Source organism: Lepisma saccharinum, chromosome 21 (genome assembly GCF_977018435.1).
Source record: "Lepisma saccharinum chromosome 21, izLepSacc3.1, whole genome shotgun sequence".
Lineage (NCBI taxonomy): Eukaryota > Metazoa > Arthropoda > Insecta > Zygentoma > Lepismatidae > Lepisma > Lepisma saccharinum.
The window spans coordinates 15,135,664-15,162,316 of record NC_139249.1 but is presented as its reverse complement, the minus strand read 5'-3'; the positions used below and the strand labels follow the sequence as shown (position 1 = coordinate 15,162,316).

Genomic DNA, 26,653 nt, shown 5'->3' with positions numbered 1-26,653 from the left:
ATAATTACAAAATGTAAAAGGGACAGAAGGCTGCATTGCTTACATTTACTGAGATCAAATTGTCTATTCGAAACATTAAGATATTCAACAATTGCAAATTGAAAGTATAAATGCTCTATGTGAACTTGATGGTTAGTGGGTGCAAGTTCAATTACGCTGACAATATGCACCTCAATGATATCATCTACGGAATGCTCATGGATATCGTGGTATCAAAGATGAAATACCTAGAAGCAGCATATTTACAGATATTACTGGACTGTATGTACACAAAACTGAAAATATTAAAATTCATAGTAAAGAGGTTTTTGTGGAGGAATATAGATTCTTAAATCAATTTGATACAAGTCTATAACCCTCAACAGTGTTTGTTTCAACTCCAAGGCTGTATTTTGTGCATATGAAATTAACTACTACATTTTATTTTTTTTTAAAATCTATCTCTGAAACTATTAATGGTAGAATTACAAATCACACCTCATTTTATTCAGTATAGAGGTACAGGTAAAGTTTCCCGTGAACTTTGCCATGCTGTGAGGCATATATAGGCGGATGCACATTCTTCGATCTTGGCCATTTTTGAGATGATGTGATCAGCAAAATGCTCAGCTGCCTTTAACCCCCCCCCCCCCCCCCCCATCCAGGTACCATTGTTTGATGGTAGATGGGGACAAGGTTGGAAAATGTCCAACCTTAGATCACCCACCCCAGGAATCGAAGCCTGGTCTCCCACGCGGCAGTCAGATGCCTTACCAACTAGAACACCATGGCTCAATTTTATTCAGTATAGATCTGGCTAAACTACTTTTCTCAAGAAAATACGATTTTGTATGTGCAATTTGAAATTTTTCACTTTCTAAAGTTAATATGCATATATATATATCCACGATTGTTATGAAACAATATATAAATAACTTCTATTACATTTTGGCTATGAATCTTTGAAGCATTATCTTAACTGCAGTATGTTCCCAAAGTCATATCACATAGGCATTTACGGGTTAAACAGTGTCTTAAATCCTAAATTGGGGTGTTTTGAAAACAATGTAAGGTGTTTAGTGGTCATTAATAACGATAACTGTGGATAAGTTATCTGTATTTCTGAATACGTCAAGCCAACGAAGAGAGTTGGCGTTCCACTTTCTATGTAATTGTTCTGTAATTTTCTTCAACTCTCAAGCATTTTAAAGATAGAAGCATGTAAGAGGTCATATTTTATTTTGTTTACTAAAGGCTGTCTCCAAAGATATCTCACAATGATAAGAATGATTGACGATGAGAACAGAACCCAGAACCGGATTTGATTTTTTCTACCATTTTAACCTTGCAGAAATGGATTTTATATATTAAGCATCACAAGAAGATATTTGGAGTACAATCTCACCTAAGCTTCACGAGATGCAAACTTAATTCATAAGTTTTGTGTGACATGACTTCACAAAAGTGGCAGTAACATAATGCTTTCACAAAATTTGATTTTCTTTGTATCTTTTTGCATTAATAAATGCTCTACTGAAAGACTAATGTTACACACCAGTAGGGTGTACAAAAACAACAAGAATAAACATTTAAAAATAGAACAAATCAGGTACACCACAAATTTATAACACTGAACTGTAGTTTTAAAAATATGCATCAATATTGAACAAACTTCTATTAAGACTTTGTACTTTCTAATGTAAACAACAGCCAGACTAGGATTAATAACAATAATACACTGACAAGAATTTTTATATGCACATGTGAGTACATAAAGGGAACATATCCATAAAATTTTAATGCATGACAAATAACATCAGCAACAATACAGTATGTGCATAAACTTGCATAAAACTTAGAACGGTTTGACAAAACCGAATCTCAGAAACAGTGGCGGAGAATTGGATGCCAAAACTGTAGGGGGCAAGGACAGTTTATTTTATCTTGGTAGACAAAGCCATAGTGCAGGGGGCAAAGAGTGCAAATGTGGGGGGGCAACTGTCTGCATGTTCTCCTAATCGTCGCCAACTGCTCAGGAATCATGCATGCACATATAATTAATTGAGAATTCCATAAATACGAATATAAGAATGTCCTGGCTTTTATTTACATGCAACAGAGATTCACATTATAATGAATGCTCTCCAAACATTTAATAAGATTCAACACAGTACACATTTATATAAATATGCACGTGTCACCAATGAGCAAAATTGTACAAAGCATGTAAAAGTATTTCAGAAGTAAAGACCAATACAATACAAATAGAAAAAGCAGGAAAAGTTGAAGTTTTTTGAGATTGAAAAACATTTACAAAAGAACATGTATCACCACGAATGCCTACAACAGAATAATTGGAAATCTCAATATGAACACATGTATGGCACACACTTACTCACAGCTAAATAACAGCAAATGGAATAAAATAAAAGCAATAAATTGTGCTTTATGCAACTTCGAGTAATTCAGGATCTGGTGGAAGTATAGTAATATCTTGCTTCGGGGGATTAGGTACCACGTTGTTGGCCTTCATGTAACCCAAGAACTGTGCTGGTATCTCTAAAAGGACTTCCCTAGCCAGCCGCAGGTTTGCCGCTTGAGGTTCATCCCTCTGAAAGAACTTGCGGAATGGGACAAACTGCACGATGTCTCTGGCTGCTTGGACACCACGCGAGCGCAAAGCCACAGTGTCCGCATCCAAAGTCTCCATTGCATCAAAGTCGGCATTTCCAATTCCAACTATTATAATGGACATTGGCAACCCTGAAGCAGCAACTATTGCCTATGAAAGAACATTTCGAGTTTCAAAAATTATACGCAAAACCTCAGAATATATTAAACTGGGGTGGAACTTCAGTGCTTGACAATTAAGGCCAAGGCTCAACCAATGACTTGGCATGGCAACCTCTGACCTCACTGCAAATTGCCCTCTAAGGGCAGGCCTGACAGAGTGGCCTTTTCACTGGGTAACGATTGGTTAGTGTATCGAGTCCCATCACCACTGTTTTCTGGGTTTCAAAACCAGAGCCCCCAATTTTCCTCACAACACTGGATCAACGTCAAAATTTTGGGGTCTCCCACCAGGAATTGAACCCAGGACTGCACACACCAAAGGCAAAAGTTCTAACCAAAGCATGGACCCTCAATAAGTCAATATTTGTTCATAATTGAGGATTTTTCAGTATTATATTTTCATGCAAAACATAAGAGAACATAATGTTTCAGTACATAATATAACCAAATGTTGACAAACTTGTCATTCAAGCAGAAATTATATAGTAACACTCAAGAAGCAATCAGGGATGGTCAAATTTGGATATTTTTCTAAAAGATTTCAAATATCCGGACATCGGATATTCTGATATCTGGATTATTATTCTCCAGATTATCTGGATATTTGGATTATCCAAAATGTCAGGATATCTGAATGTGTCCATTATCCGGACAGTTTTACCATTTATCCATTTTACGGGCTATCCACATGTTATTTTATATGTGATTTTTGTATTTCACTGTACATATTTTCCACAAATCCTTCACAAAATCTGTTCTATCCGGAATATCAATATATCCAAATTATCCATTGCATCCAAAATGGATATCGGATAATTTGAAATCCGGATATCAGTTATCTGGCTTTTGTGGTCATCCTTAGTAGCAATACAATCTCCAGGGAATAAACCTTACAATTCGATTTATTTTGTTCATATGGGTATCAGTATTTTTTCTTATTGGTACTTTATGATTATAAGCATATATTACAAGGATTCCCACTCATGCTGGAAAAACAAATTCCTCAACTTTTTACTGGTTCTCCAGGCAGTTTTAAAATAAATTTTGAGATTATTCAGTGTGCTAAGTTTTCAATGTTAAACTGCACTTGCTACTCAAGAGAAATAAAGTTTCTTCTATGTAACTCAAAATAATTTAATAAAAATAAACTATAAAAACATTTTTATATACCTAGTCTGGCCATAAATACTGTTACACACTATTTTGTGATTAAATTGAATATGGTTTCAGATTTTTAAATGTTCTTTTAGTATGTTACACTTACATATATTACACGCAGATAACACCAATCAGTTTTCAAAATGTACACTTTTCACCCTCACACAGGCTCGAAGTCTCCCTGGCCAGTAATCTATTTCAGCACGGATGGTCTTGATGGGAAAGTCCGCCCCTGCTGCTATCAAGGAGCACTTTTAACTTTCAGTTATAGGGTGCCTCTTCTTGCAGACAATCCCCTCTGGCTCTTGGCACAGTTTGTAGTCCAAGGTACTGAGATCATGGCTATCAGATGGCTAATCAAAAGTGGAAATGAAATCGAGTACATTTGTCTCCAGTCACCGTCGCGTCATCCTTGCTATATGAGCTGGGGCAGAATATTTCTCGAACATCCAGGATTCATTGTGAAACATTGTTTGGTTCAACAGTGTCACGAGAGGGTCCAGGAAAACTTTCCACATACACTTTCACACGGCTTTTAAGCCCTTTTCTCAAAAATGAGGCCTGGTGGAACTCTCATAGCTCACCCCCCACCAAACCATGACTGAGGGGGGCTGATTTTTGGGAACTCTCTCACAAACTTCTCGAGAGTTGAAGCATACACCCTTTCATTTTGGCGGTTAAAACTTCATTCAGTGGTGAACAATTTCTTATCAGTGAAGAGAATCCTGCAATGCCCATTGGCAACGTACTGCTGCAGGAGCAGTCTAGATTTCAGTTCCCTCTGCTTCTTCACTTGTGTCGTCAGGAAATTTCCAGTACTCCACCAGTAAGCTCCAATTCCAAGGTCTTCATTAAGTACCCTAAACATTGATTGTTGTGAAATGTTCAGCTCCTGTGCCATCATCATTGGCTTCCGGATGGGATTTCGGTGGATGCGAGCCAGCACTGCATTAACAGCCGCAGCTGTTCATACGGTGTGAAGTCGACCAACTCTTGGGCGATCTTTCATGCTAACAGTATCAGTGAATCTCTGGATTGTCTGATACACATACCTTTTGCTGATCTTCGGAATTTTTAGGGGCTGGAAAATCTGCGAGTGACTTCCCAACCATATGCAGAGCAATTACGGCTACTCTGTTTTCATATTCACCCCACTCCATCCTAAGCACAAGAAGATACACGCTTGCTCTTTCACAGCTGAACACACAATGGTCAGGAGTGAACTTCAGCACAACCTTGGTTCATGAGCCTGACTTCCAGATGTACAGTCCAAGCCGAAAGTTTGTAACAGTATTTATGGCCAGACTAGGTACAATATCGGCCATCAAGAAGCCCGTCAAGGAAAAGTGAATTTTGCTTTCATTCTCAAATCATAGCAACTACAAGACAACTTGATTTTCACTTAAGTTTCCACGTTTTCTGGAACTTCCAGGCCAGTGGGAACCCTGATTACATTACCAGTCTAAAAAGTAAAGTGATCCCCTGTGTTTTGCCATGAAGTCGTATAGGGGGTGTGGAGTTAGGGCCCCACACTTTCTTCATCATGGCCGAAGGTGAGGGTGATGCTATCATCACCACACCTCTGGCTGCCTTTATCCCCCAGTTTCCTCCAGGTACCCACTTTATACGATGCTGGGCGGATGCCGGAGCTGCTTGAACAGATGGAAAAAATTCCGGTTCTCCCCCACCAGGAATCGAACCTGGATCTCTCACATAGTAGTCAGACACCCAACTCTAACACTAAAAATATACCTTGTTTGCAGGCTCTAACAAATAGCTGCTGCAAAATGTAACACCACTATCCTTATTTAAAACCATTTTTAACTTTACTTTAAGCATGTATTTTAAATATCTACTATCAGACCAAGTCCTGCAGAGGTGTTCACCATCCGGAGAGTGACCCTCATGAGGGCAGACCTCACCTTGTCCCTCCAGAAAACTTGTGAACTTGTGAGGGTGATAGAGAGGGCAGCCCACGAGAATGACAGCAAGGTGAGGGTGAGGTGAGGGTGAGCCACGAGGGTGAGGATGGTAGATTTAAAATGAACACCTCTGTGCATCCACAAGCATTTGTATACAAAGTATACTTCTTCTCATTCTTATTTATTGTATTTAATTATTGGAAAACTACATATGGCTATTTGATTTGGTTTATTTTAGTTTGCTTTTTCTGCCACTTTTAGCTAATCGCGAATATGATGAGTGATGATATGATGAAATTGATGAGACACTCACAATGAACACCCATGCCCAGACTGAGATTTGAACCTGGGCATCGTAGCATGCTGTGCTCACTACTCTGCCATGAAGACAAGCACAAATGGCTACTTATAGGGTCTGTAATAACAAGATGTTGATGGAAAAATGAGGCAGTGAGGGGAATGAGAAGAAAAGGGCAGGATTGGAGCACAGGGGAAAGAGGAGATCAGTAGATAGAAGGGCTTGACATCTGCGTTGACCAGGCACAGAATGGAAACAGTGGAAAACAATAATTAGTCAGTAACCAATTATTATTTAACCATGACCATGTGGGAAGAGGTGGTAGGAAATCCATGACTAATGCATCCCAGCACGTTAGTACAATATATTAAACTCCCATGGTGCAACGGCCCTTGCAGAGCCAAGGCCTGACAAGTGACTTTTCGCTGGGTGACACGTGGTAAGCACATTGAGTCTAACTGCTGTTGTTCTCTGGCTTTTGAGACCGGAGCCTGCTACTTCATCTTTTCAATTAGCTCTCAAATTGTCCTCAACACCGAAATTCTTTGAGCTTCCACCGTGAATCAGACCCACGGCAAGAGCGCTAACCATTTGGCTACCCAGGAGTCCTATTCCCATATATTTCTTCAAAGTATCATTTATTTCATCCTTACGTTCACAAAATAATGCATGTGGATAATTCGACGTTTACATATGAGATGACAAATCTAATACATAATTAAAACATAAATAATAATTCCAATAACCATTACAAACAAATTGTACTCACCTGAACAGTGTCCTGCATGTCTGTGATAACGCCATCTGTAAGTATCAACAGTATGAAGTATTTTGATCCATCACGGTAAGTTGATGCAAAACGTGCCACGTGATTTATCACAGGTGAGAAATTTGTAGGCCCGTACAGCTGAATCTGACGAATGCAATTTCTATATGCTTCCAAAACACCTGAATACAAAAAAATGTATGTAAGTAAATTTATTGATGTGATAGTTCTATCGATAGACCACTACTTACTGCTACATGTATAAATAATATAAGGTATGCCCAAATGAAAAGGAGACTACCGTTATATCTAAAGAATATTATATTACAAAATATTTGCATTACATATGTGAATTACAGTTAATGTGTAGCATGATACCTACACATAATTGCCATTGAAATTGATGCACTGATCCCAGGGCGTAGAAAGAGAGTGGATGGCCTCAGTGTAGAAACTCCTGGGTTGCTTACGGATCCGGTTTTCCACGGTGTTCTGCACGTCCTTGTCACAGATGAACAGTTGACCTTTCAGTGATTGTTTTAAGGAGCCGAAGATATGGGAGGCACATGGGGAAATATCAAGGCTGTACGGAGGATGTATGAGGACTTCCCATTGAAATGTTCTCAGCAGGTCGAGGGTCTTCTTGGCCACATGTGGCCTAGCATTGTCGTGGATCAGCACACATTCAAGAGCTTACCTCTGCGCTTGTTTTTGATGGCATGTTTAAGCCTCAACAACGTGTTGCAGTACCGTTCAGAGTTCACTGTTTCACCCTGTTCCAGCCAGTTGATGAGTAGAGGTCCTTCATTCCAAATTGGATTACAGCTCTCTGCGCTGATCTGGAGGAATCCATAATGCACCCATCTACGCAAAACAACTCTCGCCAACTGAGGAAACAGCAGGCGAAGCCATTCGCTACACCTGCAACCTGGGACAGACACTGCACCATCTCTCGGCAAAGATATTTACCTTCTTCGATTAGATACAATGTTATAACACCATTAAGCCTTGTTTCCATGATTATGAAAAACTAAATATGCTGACCAAGGCAGTAATTTATTTTATTAAAAACATAAACTAAACGTAACGTTTCAACCTTCTAGCAAGGTCTTCTTCAGACTCTGTATCAAGTACAAAAGTAACAAGATACAAAAACAGGGCCTTATATATACACAAACATTACTCCCTCCAGACTATTTAGAAAGTTGTTTGGAACTTTCTAGAAGGTGGCTTTCACTTTCACCAACTTTACTTTCACCTCAAAGGCTAAACTCAATTACTTCCATATAGAATGTGGTTGGACTTTTAATCTCATGATCTTTTCCCTTGATTTTTCTTCCTTCTCCTCTCCTCTTTCTCTCTTGTCCTTTCCACTCTTTCTAACATCTTCTTCCATTCTTTGTTTAACTTCAGTCCCCCATTCCAGTTCATTGTGTCTTCTTCACCTTTCTTCTCTATTTCCTTGGAACTCCTTCCATTTTCTCACTAGCATTCTCTTCTCCCTTCCTATCTGCTTAGCCTCATCCCACTCTATGTCATGTCCTGTATCTCTCGTGTGTTTAAATATTGCATTTCTCTCTCTCTTAAGTCATACATCATCCCTATGTTGTTTTAACCTGTCTTTCAGCCTTTACTTAGTTTCTCCTATGTACACACTCTGACATTCTTTACATTTCACTTCGTAGATAATCCCTTCCTCTTCCTCTTCTCTGTTTTCCTTATTCTTGTTAGCATTCCTCGCTATTCCTAAGATGCTTCTCCCTCCCTTCCTGTAAGTTTTAATTCCCGCTTTCCTAAGCACTTTGCATATCTTTTCTGTGGTCTTCCCCATACTCCTTATTCCAAACCTTCTCTCTTTTTCTTTCTCTTCCAATTCTTCCCTGCCCGTTTTCTTCCTTCTTCTGTTTATGTCCAGTCTATCCTGCTTCTCATCTCTTGCTAGAAGGTTGAAACGTTACGTTTAGTTTATGTTTTTAATAAAATAAATTACTGCCTTGGTCAGCATATTTAGTTTTTCATAGATACAATGCCGTTACAGCAAAGGTCTCCTTTTCATTTGGGCATACCTTATACAATTCAAGTAACATGCATATATGTGTGTAAAAAAAAACAAAAAAAAAACATTAAAAATGGCTCTGTTGGTAGTTGAAATGTAATTTTCATCACTACACTACAGCTTAATATGGTTGAGACTGGGGCTATAGGGTAGTCTGATAATTTCTTGCATGCCCATTCCCTCGAAGACAAATTACTTGTTTTATGCAAAGTGGATTATCACTTTGCTAGAGATAAGGACTAGGGCTGACCTGATATCGATGCTGATGTATCGGTTCGAATTTCATTAGTGATACTAGCAAGTGCTGTGTATATTGCATGCTCCACAAAAATGTTTTGCAAACCCTAATTCCGCACCCCCGGCTACGAAGTGTGTGCAGGTTCGAGTCTCCTCGGGAAAGTGTAACAACTTTCCTGAGATTTTGGACTGTTTATAGGACCGGTGGCCACTCACCATCGTGAGTAAATTGGAGAGGGTGCTACTGTAGCTAGCTACAAAATTTGTAGCTGTAGCTGCAGCGGCGCTACATTTTCAAAATTGTAGCTGCAGCGAAGTTACAAAATTTCATGGTTGTAGCGAAAATTTCACTACAGCTACATTTCTTCTCAGCGTTTTGAGGTAAATTTTGAATGTGGCAACAGTGTCAAAAAAAATTGACAATAACTCCTACTATTGACAGAGGTTCATAAAGACAAAGTCTATTACATGCAAATACAGATAATCTAGATTATAAATATCTTGTTATCGCAGACTATAGACATATGCATATTTTATTTAATTAGTATATGAATTATTCTAATATCGAGGTAACTAACTGCCATATGTGAATATATTCTGGCTAACAGCTATGTTTCTTTTCAGCTGCTTTTTGGGAGATACATGCCTCATTTGCAGCACCCCTGGAAAAAAATGTGTAGTGTGTGCCACCCCTGGAACAAATCCTGTGGATATCCATGGTGTAAAAGACAGCAAAATGTAATTAATTACTGTATAAAACATAAAACACAACTTGCAATGCAAAATCGAGCGATCCACTTTCCATTACAATGACAAAGCAATAGTGCCAACCTTATCCATCATGTTCACGACAATTATCATCCTTGAAAGAGACAGATATATATATATTTTTCGTTCAAAATACTGATTTAATATCAGTCTATTAAAAATGAAATACTTATTCTCAAGAAAAATATGTTGATATGTAAACATAAATAATCCTACCAAATTGCGTTTGTGTATATTTGTAATCGTTAATTTGGGTAACACCCTGATTGCAATAGTCATATATCCAATTTGAATTGATATGCCACTTACATAGGTACGTTATTCTCAAACACTTTAGTAGAAATTATCGAATGACGGGAATCAAGTTAATAAATAACAGCTATTTTCCAGCAAATACAACTATCATACTAGGGACTTGTTTTGAATATCCATAAGGTTGTTTTACGTTTTCTTACGCAGAAGTAGCGCAAAAGTAGTGAAGCTACATTTTGGAAGAGTAGTTGTAGCAGTAGCAAAGCTACTTTTCAAATGTAACATTCTGATCACAGCGAATGAGTAGGGCAGCCCGGTCATGAAAACCTACAACAACAATTGGAATTCGTACACAGCTCAAATTGGCTGCTAATTGGTGACCAATTATGAATATGTTATTCAACATAGTGCTCTTATTCCTCTTGTAGTTTATTTATTACAAATATTTAAACATATGGGAGGAATAACTCTAAAATGTAAGCAATACGAGGAGGTACCCAAAAAAAAAAAAACGGAATTTTGTCACCTTGTTTTATTTTGACCGTACATGTACATGTTGTAGGTACATTCAGGTAAGCATGTCTACTCTAGTCACCTTCAAAGTATTGCCCATGTGCTTTAATGCAATTGTCCCAACGTTTTTCCCACTGTTGAATACAGTTTCGAAACTCCTCTGGCGCAATACTCTTCAAGGTTTTGTCCGTAATGTCTTTGACCTCATTGACGTCATGGAATCGCTTCCCTTTCACATTCCTCTTCATCCACGGGAACAAAAAAAAGTCACAGGGCACTAAATCGGGTGAGTATGGGGGATGGGGCACAAGCACCATGTTGTTCCTTGCCAAGAACTGTCGCACTGACATGGCCGTGTGGGCTGGGGCGTTGTCATGGTGCAGTAACCACATTCCACTTCTCCACAGTTCTGGACGCTTCCGTCGCACACTTTCACGCAATCTTCTCAAGACATTCAGGTAAAATTGCTGGTTCACTGTTTGTCCTTGGGGAAGAAATTCCCTGTGGACAATCCCATTCACATCAAAGAAACAAATCAACATTGTTTTCACATTGGATCAAACTTGACGTGCTTTCTTGGGACGTGGTTAATTTTGAGTCTTCCACTGGCTGGATGCTTGTTTTGATTCAGGATCGTACCCATAGCACCAGGACTCATCCCCAGTCACAATTCGTTTGAGAAAATTTGGGTCCTTGTGCAGTTCAGCCTTCAAGTCGCGACAAACATTCACTCGATTCTTTCCCTGCTCTGACAGCAAGTGAGGCACAAATTTAGCAGACACCCGTCTCATCTTCAAATCGTCAGTTAAAATGTTCTGGCAGGTACTCCAGGACAACTCCACTTCTTCAGAAATTTGCTCGATGGTCTTTCGACGATCTTTATTAATGGCATCTTGTTTTCTTTATTTCTGCCTGTTGAAGGACGGCAAGACCTTCGCAAGTCCTCAGTTGACCTGTCGCCATCTTTGAACCGGGAAAACCACTCGTAGACTTGTGTCTTTCCCAAAGCAGCTTCATTAAAAGCTTGGCGAAGCATAACAACGGTGTCAGCAGCCGTTTTTCCCAACAAGAAACAAAATTTAACACAGGTCCTTTGCTCCTTGTGGTCCGCCATCTCAACAATCACTCAAAAATCGCCAGACTCTTGCTGCAACACCACAAACAATGCAACACTACGAACGAACCGCTCAGCACAGAATAATGCCAACTTGCAGATTGATGAAAGATATCCCATACTAATGACACCTAGCGGCACAAGCCGTAACTACATCGATAAGCCGCGCAACATTATGATTCTGGTTTTTTTTTCGGTACCTCCTCGTACGTACATACAAGAAGGAAAAGTATTCATGTCAGGCTTGTGAGTGACCAACTGACCACAGGAATATACTATCTCAAGATCTCAACAAACAGTTCTAAAGCATAAGTATTTTGAAACCAACTTCCAAGTGTCAGAACAAAAAAGAGATTAGTCGCTCTGTCATATCAGGGCATGGGTGTTCTCGTGAGTGTCCGTTCATCAACTTCATCACTCATCTTCATCTTTGCAATTAGCCAAGAGTGGCAGAGAAGCAACAACAAGCCATTTTGTATATCTGCATTCTTTGAGGGGAGGAGGAGGGGCTTCTTCCTGAGTGTAGTGATAAGGCTGTCACCTTGTAATCAAGAAGTCCCTGGTTCAATTCTTGGTCGAGGCACATTGTGCAGTGGTTCAGATTCCACTTTAAACTGTAGGCCCAGTCCTGGGTTCGAATCCTGTCCTGGGCATGGGTGTTCAGTGTGTGTCCCTTCATCAATTGCATCATATCATCACTCATCCTCATCTTGAAATTAGCCGAAACGTGGAAGAAATGTGACACGCACCTACAATGGTCCTCTAGGGCCTAGGATGGGTTACTAAGTTACCCTGAATCAGACTTCTTAGTTAGGTATTAGGGTAATTAGATTGTAGGGCCTGACTTGTCAGATTTTATACCTTTCTTAGGTTAGAAATGAAAGGGTATGGAACTTTCTTCCAATAAAGTCTGGTTTATTATCATTTATGCACGGTATACAATAACACTTATCCACCGGCAATCTTGGTTTCAAGTTAACTGATGCAGATCTGAGTGCAAATCTGTAACGGGTAACTCTTCCAAGATCATTCACGGTTGCTTTTGGTATCACAAGAACCCAGAGCCGAAGCAGCAGGTTTATGAGAAACTAACCCAAGCAAATTGCAGCATCCACAAAGGACTGGGCAGTTCTCCCTACGAGGTAGACTTGTGATACCAGCAATCGGGTAAGATAGCCGAAATATACAGAATTCTGGTTCCTTTTTATACTAAATGGTTGTTTGAGGAAACTTGGTCGATATTTACACGTATCTATGGATTTACATAATTACATCATGCAATTTAGATTTTTACAATATTTACATAAAATAATCAAAGTTGTAAATAATGCACCTTTCTAATATATTTTTCCAATGCCAAAAACGTTTACATAATTATTAATTTTGTTGTCCTTAAGAAATGCAGATTAATTCCCGAACATTCGAACCTTGTGCAAGCCATAGGTAATTTATGCACGCGCAGATGTTGAACTCCCTATTTTCAAATACGTACATACAAGAAGAAACAGTATTCCCTATTTTCAAATACGTACATACAAGAAGAAACAGTATTCATGTCAGGCTTGTGAGCGACCAAATGACCACAGAAATATACTATCTCAAGATACTACATATACTATATCAGATTCGACTGGGGCGACACAAATGCGAAGTAAAATAAACCAAATCAATCAATCAAACTGATTATCCGAGCATAAAATCACATCCTCTTTCACTGCCCATGACAAAAAAACATTTATGTGGAAAGTATTGTGGTTCATAATTATACCAGAAAGACCTAATCAAAACGTTTGTAATATATAATTAGTACTTACCACCAATTCCTTGGCAATAAGGATTACTTGGATCCATGTTCACAAAAAACTCATGAGAAACTCTTCCATCTGGAGGAAGGCGAGCTCCGAATCCAAGCACAGGAAAATTCCTATCCGTGTCGTAGTCCTGAATAATGTCTCCAACTGCCTTAATTGCTTGCTCATACGAATTAGGAACGTGGCTCATGAAGTGCAAGGACCGAGGGCTGTCTGGATTTCCATTCGAACCTTCAAGAATAAACATATCCATGAATAGTCAGGATCACATACACCGTATTGGCCCGAATCCAGAAGGTTGATCCGTCTATATGTGTCCGAATTTAAACCTTCACCCCTGCTCACAGAATCGACCGATCTGAATGATTCAAACAGCAGAAGAAAGCCAAAGGCCTCTAGTATCGCGCCAAGTTCGTGTGTGTGTGGTGTGTGCACCATGGCTCCCAAAGTGAACCGATTTTGGGAAGGTTACGTCGTAGCACTTTTCCACCTTAAGTTTTCCGTGACACAGATTCAAAAACAGTGCGGGGAAAATGGATGTGCATTGGGGTTAACGACCATCAAGAACATAATTAATCGACATAAACACCACGACGTTCCAGCACTACATTCACCCACAAAGGGGAGTAGAAAGTGACCGTGTACTGCGGTGACTCCACCAATAGCTCGGAAGTTGCGCCGAATGTCCCTACAGGAAAACCCTCCTACGCAACGTGTGATGGCAAGACGAGTGCACGTGGCACAGTCAACTGTGAACCACAACCTACGTAACAAATTAAAGCTCCGGATGGTGTTTAAAAGTCGTGGACACTTCCTCACTGCGGCCTATCGGAGGGAGAGAGAGACTCACTGCAGGCTCCTCTATGAACGCCATCTATCCTGGGAAAAGTGGAAGTTTGTTGCCACACTCGATGAAGCATGGACTTATCTATTCGATTGTGACAAAATTTGAGCCGTAACGTACACCCTACGAGGCGCAAAAACCCGTCTGGACTTCATCCGTCGGTGCAAAGCAAGTTTCGCGAAGGGATTTCTGGTTGTCGCGGGATACTGCTATGACGGCAAGTTAACGATTCGGTTGGTGCCTAAAAACTGTAAAATCAACTTCGCATTTTATCAGCAACATATCCTCACACTAATTTATACACACGATCTGCCCCGTTTGTAGGGAAATGCAATACATCAGGTCTGTCTGCATATGGATAAGGCCTCATCAGATACATCTCGTTCTACACAGAGATTTCAGCAACAAATGGCGGCAGACACCGGCATCCACGCTATTTCCTTCCAGGACATACCAGTGAAGTCACCTGATGCCAGTCCCATGGATTTTTACGGGTTTGGCCTATTGAAAAGAGCACTTGCATCTCGTCGTGTCACCACTGTCCGTGGCCTCTGGAAAGCCTGCCAGGAGGAGTGGCTCAAGAGTCCCGTTCCTGTACTTCAACGGAGCCTCCTACAATGGAAGTTACGGTGCAGGGCTACTGCCAGGACCCATGGTGCTCACATGGAGGGCAACCGCTGATGGTCCCGTGGTTTTTCCTAAAGTAGGTGAGACGTCAAAATCAGACACATATAGACGGATCAACCTTCTGTATAAGCCGCACACATTATCGAAATTTCAATTGTGAAAAATTAGGATGTGTCTTATATTCAAGACCTTAAAAAAATTATAACATTTCGTCAAATCATATGCTGTTAAAAATGTGCTGATTTCTCATTTTGAAATAAGGATAATGAAACAATAGCATTGTAGAAACTGGCTGCATTGTAGATACCATAATGTTATCCAACAATAGCATTGTTGTTTCTAACTGGGCATCCTAAAAACTGTGGGCATTCTTGATAGATTTTATTAAGATTGTGTTCATTCTTCTCTAAGCTTATACAGGTATTCATTTCTAGCTAATTATATTTTCCTGAATTTGCCGGTAAATGTTTACCAGTATTTTCTTTTCTTCCCTCGGCTTATATTCGGGTATCATCTTTTTTTCCTTTTCGCTCCTTCAAATTTTAGGGTGCAGTTTATATTCAGGCCAATACAGTATATCTTGAAAACATTAATTAATATCAAATTACATTTAAACACAAAAATTAAACAATACAAATAATCCACAGAATATTAACAAAGAAAACATGACATCAAAAAACAGCAAGTACTTTACAATTTGGTACACACAGAAGATGTACTGTACTGTGTGTCAGTACTACTGCTAAGGGATCTTTGACGTCAATTTCTCCCAGCACAGAAATTAGGCACTGTTGACATCAACGATGTTTCAAAAGCAACAGATCAAAATGGGGCAGCAGTGACACAGACCATTCCACACATGTAAAACAATGATGACAAAAATTCAGATGAAATCAGGGCTGTTTCAGTAGCTCAGTTGGTAGAGAAATGGCACAGTATGCCAGAGACGTGGGTTCAAGTCTTGGTTGAACCTGCACTTTTCCCTGAAATTTTTGTTTGGTAACTCTCGTCAGAAAGTATTTGTACTAATGGATGCGCAATATTTTTTATTTGTTTGGTTAATTTCATATGCAGAGACATAAAAATGTCATGGCATTAATCATCATACTATTATTATTATTATGAACTTGTAATCATAATAAAAGCCCTCTTCCTTAATAAATCTGGGAATAATTTAATGATTCTACATCTGCCTTAATGCCTTGTTCTCTAGAGTTTCTACCTAATTTGGTAGTGTCTGAGATCACCCACTCCCTGCATCAGAAATTTTATTTGATGACATCAAAAATATAAAAATTACAATTTAAACAGTCCATGGAACATAAAAATATAACTGAATGAATAGACAACAAAAATTGTTGACATAACAATAATAATTTCTTAATTATTATGTCCCAATTTTCATGGAACCTATTAATTTTTCTAAAATATAGTATAAGGCAGCCTATCGACATGCCAAGGAGAGTTTTACCTTATATTACATACAGTAATTTATTTAACGGTACATAGAGCCTCATCAATGGTGTAGTGGTAACGTCATCATCTTGTAATCAAGGAATCCCGGGTTCAATACCTGGTGGAGGCACATGGCACAGTGGTTCAGATCCCACTTTACACTGTAGGTCCAGTCCCGATTAGCCTTTCTGTGCATAAAGTGGACTTAAAACAAGAAATCAATTAATTTAATGACACATGTCTAAGCCCACAAATTTGCCATAAAACACACATAAAATCATGCAAGAGCATGATAACAATTATCCTAGCATCCTCTGCCAGCTCATGTAAATATGATTACCTTAGAGTATGTTGCATGTATGCATTTTACCTTCATCAATTTTATTTCATCGTAATAATCACAATTAACCACGAGGAATAAATTATACATAGGAAATATATAGTATTGTATTTACAGTCAAGTTTGTATAATTTATTTTATAATTCACTACAAATTCCTCTTACCTGTAAAATCAATAGCAAAGGAGCAATTTAAGTCGGTTCCTCCTTTGACATAGTCCAAAAATGAATATACTGGTTGCAAGTTAAAATGCACCAAGTGAACAAGTCCAGAATTTTTATATGCACTGCCTTTCTTCTTCTATAGTTAGGAACAAAGAAAAATTGAATTATGACAGGTAACAATTAATTTATTACAGAGGTAAATAATTAAATTCAGCATGTAAATATACCAGGTTTGCCAGCCTGCATCATTGCTCTTCCCTCGGAAACCTTGGCCAACTATAGACACTGTCACATCTTGCCCCTTAGCTAAAATAACCAATTGTCAATTTCAGGAAGGGGGAGGGGGGATGTGCCACCCTCCACCCTTTCCTGTCAGTGAAGGCAATAAGGTTTGGTAACTCCTAAATGGTCCTGCACTAAAAGTTCAGATCCTGGTAGAAGAGAGACTATAACATACGGTTACCAAAAACTCGCCAACAGATATTTAAGTTGAGGTTCGGCTGGATTTTTGGCATGCGAATGGGCAATTTTTTTTTCAAATTTTCCTCTCCATTCGAGAAACCTCTTGGATATTTCAAAATATGAAAAATTACATGTGCTTACAATTCCTTCTAGAGCATTGACGTGAATTTTCCTGTAGTTCTCTTTCACTGTTGTCTAGATATTATCAATAGTTACGTGATTATGTAAGTCTATTAAACTATTGATAATATCTAGGTAACAGTGAAAGAGAACTACAGGAAAATTCACATCAATGCTCTAGAAGCAATTCTCAGCATATGTAACTTTTCATATTTTGAAATATCCAAGAGGTTTCTCGAATGGAGAGGAAAATTTGAAAAAAATCGCCCATTCGCATGCCATAGGTCCAGCCGAGCCTTAAGCTCCCCGTGCATATAGCACTATGCCATGAAACCATATCTAGGGGATGTGGGAGTAGGGTCCTACATATTTTCAATGTCTGCCACTTTGGAAGTGATGTGATCAGCACCATGCTCCAGCCACATCCCCCCCCCCCCCACAGGTTGCACCAAGGTACCCATTGATTTCAGGCTGGGTGAGCCAAAGAGCTGCTTTTACTTTAACATTATATATAGGAATTTGATTTTGTTGTGACTCTCTTTCTTTGCCGCAACCATGATAACTTAAAATGCCGTTCCCAATTTGTATAAGAAATTTAGAGTACTTCTCTCCATCATGAGTTCTTTGTGATGTGGTCAGCCAACAGATATATAATCACAAACACAAGTAATCAAATAGAATCTACAGAACATTATATTTCTTCCAATTTGTGAAACAAATGGCATAAACCTGTGCCAACTAACCCATGTCTGGAGGTATTGTGGATCTACTATTAATTGCAAATTTATGAAGAGAAAACTGGAAAAAATTTGGAGGGAATGAATTTGTGACCATTTACAGCAATCATAAACCGATATTACAAGCTTGAGAGATTCCTCATTATGTTAATTTCTAAAGTCTTTTAGCTACACCTTTACTTTTATTGATTCATTTACTGATTAATACAAATGCCAAAACTTGGATAATAGAGCATTTTTTAAAAGAAAATATTCAGATGGGTTAGAAGAAATAAATGTCAGATCACAATTCCCACTCTAGTATGACAATCTGCCAGAATTTAAATCTAAAATGTTTTTAAAGATTAAGTTATGCTATAATTATAAAAAATAAAAGAAGGCAATTTATTATAAAGGAGTTCATTCACATGATAGAATTATGGAGTTAATAAAAATTCAACTGACAGCTTATGACACACATAACTTGCCTCATGGAAAGCTATACAGAGTGTTCCACAATAGTGTTTACACTCATTGAACATTTATAACTGAGCAATTATTAAGAATAACTTGACTGGACTTTTCCTATTTGTGAGCTGCAATATATATGTTGAGTGTGTGTAAGCATTCTGTTGTTTTCAGTTCTGTCACAGTCCACCAGATGGTAGGTACTAGTGTACACAAGTATTCAACACTCTTGCGATCAAGAAGTGTTGAATATCCAACCAAATCTCCTGACTTAACACCCTTAGATCTCTGCCTGTGGGGAACTGTGAATAACAATGTATAAATCACAAAGTCATGGACACTGGATGACATGTAACATGTGATTGAGACTTAGGGTGACCAGACACATACATGTAAAAACGAGGACAGAGCATGGTGAAAAAGGAGGACAAAGTCATAAAAAAGAGGACACCGCAAAAAATGGCAACTCATTTGCCATTACTCATATTTAATCAATATAAAAAAAAACCTACCAAGTTTTGCTCACATATATTTTAAATAATTTCCTCTTACCTTTAAGCAACGAAAGCAATCTCCTAATCTATTATTTCACACATGACAATCATAACTAAGAATATCTATAGTTTGAAGCACAGAATTTTAATCTTTTTACAATTCTTGGATATTAGAATGCAATATCCCCATAAGTGAATGCAAATGTGACAAGCTTAAATCGTCTACACGTTCTGTACTCGCATCCCTAGCCATCTACACAAGTAAGCTTCGCTTTAACTTATTTCCATAAACCAAATTTAAATTTTAGGTAGTTTAGATTGGGTAGAGAAATATGCTTTTAATGCCATGAACATTTCTAGCACTCATACAACACCAGGGAAAAGTGACAGCCACCTTACACTTTACCTCATATTCGTTTCTTCCATCCTTTAAAAGTCGGATATTTTCTTGCAAGATCATTGATGAATTTACACTTTTGTTTCGTTATTTCGTAAAAGTAAATATGAATTAATAATCAAAATTCTCACTGTATCGCGTATGTATGACTCGAAAATGAAATGGCCGAGCTCTGTGGTGGAGTTTTTAGCACACTGTGCCACAATGCCAGAGGTCCCGGGTTTGAATCCCAGCCTGGGCATGGGCATCCTTTGTGAGTGTCCCTTCATCAAAATCATCATATCATCGCTCATCCTCATATTCACGATTAGCCAAAAGTGGCAGAATTTCCAAGCCAGGAAATTTTCAGGAACGAGAAATGATAAAAATTTATGTAATTTCCCTTTTTTTTTTTCATTTCTGAAATAAAAGCTAACAATTTCCGAGAAGTGTCAAGACACTTACAATGCAGAAAACATCAAGAAATAACAACATTTTTGAAAACGACCATTTGGAAGTTCTGAACTGCTCAGGATCCCGAAATGTCTGGAAATAATTTCCCGAAGTCGGGATCGGGATGGGAAATTTTATTTACCGATCCCGGTACCAACTTTTCTGTACCCAGTACACCCCTACTAATGACTCAGTCGGGAAAGTGATCATGTTCAGCTCCCAGATGCAAGGTGAGATTTGCTCTAATACTTAACGTGCCCCAAGTGATATGAATATCATTATGTGTGGAAACATTATCTATGCAGAACATTTGCTTTGGTTGATGCTATACTCTTTCTAAAAAAGGAGGACATTTGCAGATTTCTAAAAAATCCGCCCGGATGCCGGACAGACACCTAAAAAGGAGGAGATGTCCGGATAAAAGAGGATGTCTGGTCACCCTAATTGAGACTGCCTGTCCTTCCCTTCCCCTGGAAACCATGGTTGCTGTTTGTCGATCTGTTCTACAGCATTGCAATGTACTGCTGCTAATAAACATCTATAACTTTAAGATATGTGACACCAAAAAAAGTTCACATTTGTTGTTATTAACGTTCAAAGAGTGTAAACACCATTGTGGGACACTCTGTATGGTACAGCTTAGGCATGGGATGCCAAGGCACAAGTCCAATCCCTGGTTAAGCCACACTTTTCATTTTTTAGTGGGTTTTAAAATATAAGTAATTAAATTTATTCCATTATTTTCTCATACAGATTCATAAGATTTGGCTGGATTTTATTTTTAATATATTATTATATTTTTCTCCTATATCTTACCTGTTTCTTTGGGTTAATGCATGAATACACATTATCTGGCCCTGGCCCACTTTTCAATTTCTTCAAATTTGTGTAAAACTCTCCGATGAAACTGTGATTCCCACTGGAATTCCAATCCCAACACTCCACTTTGATGCTCCGGTCGTAATCACCATTGCAAAGTGTCCTAACAAGAACGTAAAACCTCCTCCAATGAGGATTAAGATTGTACTTAACCACCTCGGTCTTGTGGACGATGGAGTATTCACCAGTCTCTAAAACTTTGTAGAAAATTAAGAATGGATCAGATAACCCAAAGATGTCCTTTTTGTCCAGTTGTTCGGCTCTGAACTCGAGAACAGCTTCATCCTTAAGCGTAGACAGTTCCTCGGCTATTATAATCAGGTGCCCAGAAGAACTTTGCGAGGCGATTCTTTGTGCACCTGACAACGGCAACTGAACTTTACCGGTCGACACTATTTGTCCCAATGTGCAGGCAGCGTGCCCTAAGAAATCGTGATCTTTTAAATTAGGACTCGTTGAGTCTATGTCATAAATTTCAAACTTCAATGGCTGCTGCTCTTCAAATCTGTATGCAATTTGTACCTTCTTAACGAAATCTGGATCATGCGAGTTTTTTATGATTTCTGTTCTATGAAACTCTACCCATCTTCTTTCTCCAAATGGCTGGATGAAAGACACGCACATTGGATCTGATTTTGATAAAACATCTTTTCCTTGGAGGCCCCTAAAAGAACATAAATTTGGTGAATTAATATTTTCAATGTCTAACTCAAATATAACAAGATAATAATTTGAATTACTAAATTATAATGAGATGACCAATGATATTGAGACATCTAATTATGACACACTGCTGATCCCGATTGAGTTAGTGGGAGGTGCTGGGCCACCATTTCACATTAGAAGTTGCAAGTTTCAAAATGCAACTGTAATATTTAATTTGGCCTGATTATTACATAATAGGTCACCATTTTGGGCAATGAAGTAGTTTTTATGCTTATAAACATGATGAAAATTTTTGACCCATTTTAGTTTGGAAATGTGGAATATTTAATTATGTCAGATAATTATCAATTCCATTTACATTTCTTTGCCCAAGCAATTTATAATACACTTTTATTGTATTTTGTTGCTTTGTGTTGTTACTGGAGGAAAGCTACAGGGTCAGCATATTACTGAATGATATTCTGCATGGGGTTAGTGTTTTATGTAATTCTTCTGTCACTCGACACATTTTGCCCACATATCCATATACAGGAAAAAAAAATTTCCATGTTGAATATATCTTTGTGATGTTTTTCGTTTAGAATTGATCTACAATTTCATGAAAAACGTACTGGCAGAACTGTCAGACACGAGGGAGCGAATGCAGAATATAGAGAATGTCTCCAATTTTGTTAATATTTGTTATACTAACTAAATTTGGCCTTCTAATCACGAATCTGTTGTTAAAATGTGGGGGTCACGTCTGGAAATCGTGAAAAAAGCTGATGTAAGTTGATTTCTTTTTAAAAGCTGTATCGCATTGTTTTACGAACAAAATTTTCACTAAGCTTGCCTAACCTAACCTTACCGGAAATGGTTCGTAGGGCTATCCGTAGATGGTTTCTGGGGCTACCCATGCATGGTTCGTGAGGCTACCCGTGCATAATGTACTGATCAGAAGGCCAAAATTAGTTAATCTACCAAATGTTAACGAAATTCAAGATACTTTCTTACCCTAACCTTACCAAAAAAAGTTTTGTGGCGATATCAGTTAAATCTTTACCCAATGAGCACATATTGTAACAAAATATAAGTTTCTTAGCACTAGCTTTTCGTCACTGTGCAAAACACCATTTTTCTAAAAGAACACTCGAACACCATTGCCAAACCTACCTCTAATCAAAGTCCGCATTCCACATGCTCTTCTACCTCGTTGTTCTTACTTTTGGCAACAACTAATGAAGTAATTAACGAAGGAACAGTGTGTCAACGCTGTAGACAGCGTAACGAATGTCGAACGTCACTTGTTCATATCATCAAAGATGGTTGTTATGGTTATGTATGGAGAATGATTGTGGTAATGAAAAATGTAATTTTCCAACATATATAGACGTAAGTGTACAATTTTTACACGTGACCCCCACATCTGAACTCTAGATACTTTACTAGGACTGCATATTTAGTGAGTAGAAGAAGTATGAAGGGAATTGTAGACATTCTATATGTTGTGCAATCATACCGATACGAGATATTGCACTTTCGTGGGTAAAACTTGAACCAAATATTTTAGTTACTTGTGGTTTTGGTAAATTTCTCGTATCGAACAAATGGATTTTTTTCAAATTTACACGAGAAATTACTTACCGAATGCGTTTCTTTATAATAGGTATGCCCAAATGAAAAGGAAACTACGGTTATATCTAAAGAATATCATATTAAAGAATATTTGCATTACATAATATGTGAAGTACAGTTAATGTGTAATATGATACCTACACATAATTGCCATTGATATTGATGCACTAATCCCAGCACGTAGGAAGGGAGTTGATGGCTTCAGTGTAGAAACTCCTGGGTTGATTAGGGATCCAGTTTTCCACGGTGTTCTGCACTTCCTCGTCACAGGTGAACAGTTGACCTTTAAGTGATTGTTTTAAGGGGCCGAAGATATGGGAGTCACATGGGGAAATATCAGGGCTGTACGGAGGATGTGTGAGGACTTCCCATTGAAATGTTCTCAGCAGGTCGAGGGTCTTCTTGGCCACGTGTGGCCTAGCGTTGTCCTGGAGCAGCACTATCCCCTTCGAGAGCTTACCTCTGTGCTTGTTTCTGATGGCCTATTTAAGCCTCAACAATGCGTTGCAGTACCGTTCGGAATTCACTGCTTCACCCCGTTCCAGCCAGTCGATGAGTACAGGTTCTTCATCGTTGAAAAATAAACTGAGCATCATTTTTCCGGCCCTCATGACAGAGTGAGCTTTTTTGGACGTGGGGAGTCGGGATGGCACCACTCCATGCTCATCCGTTTGGAAGCAGGGTCGAAATGGTGACAGCAAGTCTCATCACATGCCACAACCTTGGCCATTAAATCCGTACCTTGCTCCGCGTACCGCAAAAGATGGGTCAAGCACACACCCATTCCCTCCACCTTCTGTGTCGCTGACAGATGCTTGGGCACCCATTGTGCATAAACGTTGCCATAACTCAGCTTCTTGTGGATTATGTATTGCACAGTTCCTTTGCTTATCGACAGTTCAGCAGCAATTTCACGTGTGGTGATACGACGATTCTGACAAACGAGATTATCCACAGCAGCAATTGTGGCAGGGTTGATGACAACGTGCGCTGCCCGGGTCATGGCAAGCCCTTGGTGCTTTTGCATCCCACCTTATAATGCTGACACCAATGGAATATGGTGCAACGTGCGAGACACTGCTCTCCGTAAATGTCCTTCATCCTGCGATAAATTTGTGAAGCATGCTCGCCTTCTGCGCGAAGAAATTGGATTACAGCTCTCTGCGCTGATCTGGAGGAATCCATAATCCACCCGTCCACGCAAAACAACTCTCGCCAACTAAGGAAACAGCAGGCGAAGCCGTTTGCTACACCTGCAAACTGGGACAAACACCGTGCCATCTACCGGCAAACATATTTACCTTCTTTGATTAGATACAACGCCGCTACAGCAAAGGTCTCCTTTTCATTTGGGCATACCTTAAACTTGTGGAAGTTCGGGGAAGTGTTTTCTCGCATCGTTTATTGAATTTTGCAGTTAAATCATCTATTTTTCAATATAAATGTGTGACCGATGCACAAAAGCTCTTGCATCCATTTACTTCCAGGTGGATGTAGCCTGTGTGTGATGATGTAATCATGGTCAGTGTTTCCAAACACATGTTTTTGTAACTGAAGAAGGTACGTTTCCACAAATGGTTTGTGGGGCTATGTGTCAATGGTTCGTGGGGCTATGCGAGAATGGTATGTGGGGCAACCCATATTTTTTTCGAAACCAATTTTTAACTATTGTAACCTATACATGACCCAACCTAACGTAACCTTACCGGAAAGGTTCGTGGGGCTATGTATGAATGGTTCATGGGGCTATGCATCAATGGTTTACAGGGCTATGTAGGTATTTTTGGGTGCAGTGGGGTGGAAACACTGCATGCCGAGTACGGTAGTGAAACTGTGACCGCCATTTTGCGTATTACCGAAGGCAAAAAGAAACGAAGAAAACTTACTCGATATGTCGCAAATAGAGCTTATTTCCGTGAAATAAGCGAAATGCCACCTTCAGCAATGTTTCTCAATGCAGAATACGTAAGTACGAATATTCAAATGAAATGAACTAGCAAATTTCAGCCGTTTGTCTGATACGAGAAATTTACCATATTGGAAGGTGTACACTCCGTCATCGGACCCCACCTTGCACCGGTAACATATTTTCGCGGGTAAATCTCTTACGTTGAAAAAAAAAAGGTAAAGACTCCGTGAACTACATGTTCCTGATAAGTCATTTCTACAGTTCGTTATTTAAATGGAAGATAATCTTTCTGCAGTTCGTTATCTAAGTGGAAGATAATGTTTACTTGCAACTCCAGAGCAGTGAAAATGAATACTGAATCTAGGCTTTGAAGGTGAAGATGAGCAAAATTCACTCGCTTGTAATGCGGATATTGTTGAAACAGTATTTGCAAATACTGTGTATTACAAAATAAGACATAAAGTGAAACGTTAGCATGCTTATTTCACACAGAATAATACATCAAAATGCTAAAATGTAGTCATACACACCTACAAGAAATTGTTAATTCCACCTGACTAGTGGGCTGGGCTGCAGTTCCAGGTTGAAACGAAGTCATTCTACGGAACTATACACTCTATGGTGTGCGATATAAAGTACACTACTTCCCTAATTTACAACTAATTACAACAACTACTTCGACATTTTCTACACACAGTTGTTTACATGTCTGAACAACACTGACACCTGACAATCGAAACTGCGTCACACAGCATCCAATAGAAGTAACCAACAGAACGTATCTTGCCGTGAAGGACAACTTGTTCGTCGTCAGCTGTCACATGACTGACTCCATGGAAACGCGGGGACACGCATTTTTCTCTGAATTCATAATTGGAGTATGACGTGTCTCACATGACGTAAAACAAACTTGTTCCACGCGCTGACGCTTCCTTGTTCCTAGCTGCAACGAAAATCAATTTTCCCACACCTCTCGCGTTTACCTCCGACCTACATCTCCCTCATGCTGTCGGGCTAGCCCTTCGTGTGTTGCACTGTAGTACACAGGGAACTGTGTTCGAATCCCGAGTCACACGTGTCAGCATTTATTATTATTGTTTTATTTTTTAACGGCAGCATTATTTCCATGTAAGATAGAGAGGGTGGGGGGGGGGCAGATGATATATCTTGTATCTTTTCTGCTTACTTACGGTAATCGGGACAATGAAAAAAACTATGATTAGATTAATTTGATGAGAGAACATTAAAAAGAATTGCAAACAAATTAGAAACTTGTTCTCGTATATTATTGTACACGCTCTTGTCAATTATTCACTTTTCAAATTTTCATCAGGTCGGACAAACATAAACATTTGTGTCTCACTCAGGAAAGGATTCGAACCCAGGACTCCTGACCATA

General features: G+C 38.9%; 1 protein-coding gene across 1 annotated transcript; it reads right to left on the bottom strand.

Moving 5' to 3' along the window:
* Positions 1-632: 632 nt before the first annotated feature.
* Positions 633-26,037, bottom strand: LOC146004012 (copine-8-like). Its single transcript, XM_083142568.1, has 6 exons — positions 25,785-26,037; positions 21,003-21,729; positions 17,098-17,233; positions 13,671-13,898; positions 6,920-7,098; positions 633-2,761 (listed from the first exon to the last, which is right to left on the bottom strand). The coding sequence occupies exons 1-6, from the start codon at positions 25,850-25,852 to the stop codon at positions 2,426-2,428; spliced, it is 1,674 nt and encodes a 557-aa protein (XP_082998694.1). The 5' UTR covers positions 25,853-26,037; the 3' UTR covers positions 633-2,425.
* Between the last annotated feature and the right edge of the window lie 616 nt (positions 26,038-26,653).